Raw genomic sequence first — 5302 nt, forward strand, 5'->3', positions numbered from 1 at the left:
GCCTGGTGGGCTGCCGTCTCTGGGGTCACACAGAGTCGGACACGACTGAAGCAACTTAGCAGCAGCAGTATGATTACATACATAATATCTTGTTTTCCCAGTTAAACGATGAGTATCTTAAGTAAGGGATCATGTCATGTTCCTTTTCTATCCCAACTTAATGTCTAACTTTTGTAAGTGAACTGTGTATTGTTAAAATATATGTGGGAAATAAAATAAATGTGGATTATTCTCACAAGATTACTTATTCAAAAGCAGCCTACCATTGCCCTGTCCCCACAATGTGGCCTTACCACACATAATGCACGTTCTAGCACATCTGGGTGAATCATAATCAGTTGTGCCTTAAGGCTCCTATTCTTTTCTTCCTGCTTCCCTCAGGCCTGACAGCCTGATGATAAAACTATTTCAAATAGCACAGAAACTCTATAGAAGAAAACCTCTGCTCATCAGCCCTACAGTATACCTATAGGAGACCTCTCATGTCCTGTAGCCATGCCTGTCTTACTCACCATTACATCTCCATCATTGTGTTTGCATACCGAGCATAAAACTGTATTAGAAACAGTGTGTCAACAAAAAACATAGGAATAAGCAATAAACAATGCATGCTACTGAGCTTGTGATGCCATTTAGAAGTACGGTTTTTTATTATAGTAGCTCCTATACATATTTTCCTTTATATATATGTATATGTATATATCTTTGATAAAAATAATATGCAGTCACTGTAGAAAACAAAGATTTAGCAAAATGAAAAAATGTAATCCCTGAAAGAGCAGAACCCATGCATAACTGTTAGCAGATGCATATCTGTTCAGACTATTGATTTCTATATGTATATGTACACACATATATGTGTGTGTGCATTTATACATATACACTCAAACATATGCTATTAAACATATGTACCTCTTAAAACAGGCTCACACTCTATCTCCTGCTATATATCCTACTTTTATGCAATTAAGTATAAATCAAAGCATCACTCCAGTCAGCAAATCAGTTTATAATAAAATTTGTTTATGATGGTTGCATTAACATATGTACCAAAATTTATTTGATCAATTACCTATCTTTAAAGGACTGAGTTATTTCCATTTTTGGTAATTATAAATAATGCTATGATGAACAATTTTCCTCATTCATTATCCAAATATTTCCTTAGAATAAAAACCAGCTCTTTCACCAGGGGATGGGAGTTTTTGAAAACATTTCATCAGCAATTCTATATTCTTTGCTATAATATTTATTAAGCAGTTATATAGAATGAAATGTGGCAAAAAGAATAATTGATGCAGTTGGAAAATACTCACATTCTTTTTGAGGGCAGATTTCAGTTTGGAGTGATTGGAATTCATAGTATGGTATCTCATGTTTGAATGTGGATGTGAGAATATCATCAAGTTCGTCAATGTCACTCTGTTTTCAAATGAAAAGGAAATGTTTTGTTAGTTTAATTATTTACAAAGAAACATCTTAGTGTAATATAATAAAAATTATTGACTGGGATAAATCCTGGGTAACCTTTAATAATCCTTACAACTTTTTAAAAATAATAATATAAAATATTAGGGACTTGGAAAAAAGCCAGTTATTAGAATAATAGAAAAATGAATGCAAGAAATAAGCCTTTGCTTTTGGTTGGGCTTCCCTTGTGACTCAGCTGGTAAAGAATCTGCCTGCAATGTGGGAGACCTGGGTTTGACTCCTGGGATGGGAAGATCCCCTGAAGAAGGGAAAAGCTACCCATTCCAGTATTCTGGCCTGGACAATTCCATGGGCTGAGCAATTTTCACTTACTCTCTTTGGATGAGCTAATTGACTTGAAAATTGACTAATTTTAGAAGAGTTTTATATGAAGTCAATGATAACACTGTAATTTGTTTCAATAATAAATTCTGTTAAAATATATGCCTCATTTTAATAAATGAGATAAAATGATGAATCTGATTCTTCAATTTAAGGGTCAGAAATGAGATTATTTTACTTCTGTGTCAAAGTGAGGGTGAATATTCATCTTGACCTATTTTTTCCCCTGTAGATATCAAATAATTATATATCAACTTTATTTCCCTAATCTGAACATTTTGGGAGGAGCTACTGGTCTTGTACTACCAAAGACATAACGGACTGCAAAAGCTACCATTTCTTTTAAATTGTGTTTTGTGAAGCAATGGCTGGGATTAAACTGACTTGTGACCTAGATGACTAAAGCTGAGAAAGTAGGCCAATGAACAAAAGCCATGGGGTGCAGAGAGGATTATGGAACAAAAATATCTACTAAAGACTTTTGAAATGATTTCCAAGTAAATTAGATAGACTGCCAATATGAAGTCACAGAAATTAAATGATTGGGTTGAAAAAAATGATGTTACTCTATTTCTTCGTTTTTCAATAATCTGCATACCTCAAATAATAAAGTGGTTCAAGCCTTTCTGGATTTTCTAAAAGTCCTGTTTAGAAGTGAAGAGAAAGGATGAAAGCTATAGCCATGTAACACAAAGCAGAATGAAAGTGTTAGTGGCTCAGTATTGTCCGACTCTTTGCAACCCCATGGATTGTAGCCTGCCAGGCTCCTCTGTCTGTGAGATTTCCCAGGCAAGAATACTGGAGTGGATTGCCATTTCTTCCTCCAGGGTATCTTCCTGTCCCAGGGATCAAACCTGCATCTCCTGCATTGGTAGGCAGTTTTTTGTTTTTTTTTTACCATTTAGCCACTTGCAAGCCCATATCTAACTAGAAGGATGGTTAAAAATATAAAAATCTAGTCTTCCCACTGTTATTAGCTGACAAGAGGCAAGGAAAAAGGTTTTAAAATAATGATGTTGAATGAATAAACCTCTAAGGTTGACTACAGAATACTAAGTTATTTTTTTAAATCTGGTAGAGAAATATAGTAGTAGTAAAGAATCTTAACAAGAGAAATGATTTCAGTGAAATAATCATAGGAAGGCTGTGAAATGTTCAAAATAGGAAACAAAATATATCATTTGCAGCATTTTACTTTCAGGCATCTAAAAAGAAAAGCAATGGTTGAACTAAAAACATCTTGTTTTTCTTATAACAAATTTCTATGTTTCCTTAAGTTTCCCTAGTAAAAGAAAATAAGATTCACTTCGTTTATTCCATTGTTCATAATGTGTGCTATGAAAGCCAGCCACAGTAGACATTTAAAGGAAAATTTGATACATAGTTTACATATCTTAGACAAAATTTCCTCCTACAGCTTGTAAAGAGAATGACAGAGAACAGAACAAACATTTTCTGGTTATAAAAAGCCTTTTGCTTTTCACTTTATAAGTATTCAATTTTAAGCACTTAATGTAAAAGAATAAACAAGTAAATTGGGCTAAGATGAAAGAGATATTTTCCTTTGTCAAATTAATTTTTTTAAGTTTTAAGTGAGTCAGTTCTGAGTCATTTCAAACATGTCATGACCACATATGCAAAAATAAATGTTAAGAGTATAAAACAATGCAATTTAACACCTCCTTCAAATATTTTGTATTTATATTGATTAGGTATTCATGTAGCTGTAGAATATCTTTAAATAACTTGAAAACAATGATACCAGGAAGAAAATATATTTTGAGATCTGAGAAACCTCTGTTGAAATGCCTGCTTCAGGACTCATTAGTTGTGGACCTTAATAATACTTACCCAACAGAATTACTTAAGAGTTTAAATAAATACTTTGATGTGAGCCCTCAGATATAACACATGAAATACAATCACTGTGATTGAGAAAAGTGCATATCTATTCATGAGGAGAGTTCACTCCCCAAACTAGCATTTGCACTGACTGAAGAAATTAAGTGCAAAGGCTAGTTTGGGGAAAGAAGTCTGAACAAATAATTTAGTTTCTCTTTTTAAATTGAGTAACACTTATCTTTAAAATTGACATGATCCTTTTCCTATTTGGAACCAGTCTGTTGTTCCATGTCCAGTTCTATCTGTTGCTTCCTGACCTGCATATTGGTTTCTCAAGAGGCAGGTCAGGTGGTCTGGTATTCCCATCGCTTTCAGAATTTTCCACAGTTTATTGTGATCCACACAGTCAAAGGCTTTGGCATAGTTAATAAAGCAGAAATTGTTTTTCTGGAACTCTCTTGCTTTTTCCATGATCCAGCAGATGTTGGCAATTTGATCTCTGGTTCCTCTGCTTTTTCTAAAACCAGCTTGAACATCTGGAAGTTCATGGTTCACGTATTGCTGAAGCCTGGCTTGGAGAATTTTGAGCATTACTTTACTAGCGTGTGAGATGAGTGCAATTGTGTGGTAGTTGGAGCATTCTTTGGCATTGCCTTTCTTTGGGATTGGAATGAAAATGGAGCTTTTCCAGTCCTGTGGCCCCTGCTGAGTTTTCCAAATTTGCTGGCATACTGAGTGTAGCACTTTCACAGCATCATCTTTCAGGATTTGAAATAGCTCAAGTGGAATTCCATCACCTCCACTAGTTTTGTTCATAGTGATGCTTTCTAAGGCCCACTTGACTTCACATTCCAGGATGTCTGGCTCTAGGTCAGTGATCACACCATCGTGATTATCTGGGTCGTGAAGATCTTTTTCGAACAATTCTGTGTATTCCTGCCACCTCTTCTTAATATCTTCTGCTTCTGTTAGGTCCATATCATTTCTGTCCTTTATCGAGTCGTCTTTGCATGAAATGTTCCCTTGGTATCTCTAATTTTCTTGAAGAGTTCTCTAGTCTTTCTCACTCTGTTGTTTTCCTCTATTTCTTTGCACTGATCACTGAGGAAGGCTTTCTTATCTCTTCTTGCTATTCTTTGGAACTCTGCCTTCAGATGCTTATATCTTTCCTTTTCTCCTTTGCTTTTCACTTCTCTTATTTTCACAGCTATTTGTAAGGCTTCCTCAGACAACCATTTTGCTTTTTTGCATTTCTTTTCCATGGGGATGGTCTTGATCCCTGTCTCCTGTGCAATATCATGAACCTCCGTCCATAGTTCATCAGGCACTCTATCTATGAGATCTAGGCCCTTAAATCTATTTCTCACTTCCACTGTATAATCATAAGGGATTTGATTTAGGTCATACCTGAATGGTCTAGTGATTTTCCCCACTTTTTTCAATTTAAGTCTGAATTTGGCAATAAGGAGTTCATGATCTGAGCCATAGTCAGCTCCTGGTCTTGTTTTTGTTGACTGCATAGAGCTTCTCCATCTTTGGCTGCAAAGAATATAATCAATCTGATTTTGGTGTTGACCATCTGGTGATGTCCATGTGTAGAGTCTTCTCTTGTGTTGTTGGAAGAGGGTGTTTGCTATGACCAGTGCTA

The 5302-nt window shown here is 35.3% G+C and overlaps 1 protein-coding gene across 2 annotated transcripts in view; it reads right to left on the reverse strand.

Annotated features, from left to right (window-relative positions):
• Positions 1-5302, reverse strand: part of BANK1 (B-cell scaffold protein with ankyrin repeats 1) — a 319221-nt gene that overhangs the window by 194496 nt on the left and 119423 nt on the right. For both annotated transcript variants that reach the window (XM_010848288.1, XM_010848289.1), the window contains one exon: positions 1317-1422. In XM_010848288.1, coding sequence (XP_010846590.1) covers positions 1317-1422 — 106 coding nt within the window. The remainder of the gene's footprint in view (positions 1-1316; positions 1423-5302) is intronic.

The sequence above is a fragment of the Bison bison genome, unplaced genomic scaffold (assembly GCF_000754665.1).
Source record: "Bison bison bison isolate TAMUID 2011002044 unplaced genomic scaffold, Bison_UMD1.0 scf7180017864263, whole genome shotgun sequence".
In the NCBI taxonomy this organism is placed as follows: domain Eukaryota; kingdom Metazoa; phylum Chordata; class Mammalia; order Artiodactyla; family Bovidae; genus Bison; species Bison bison.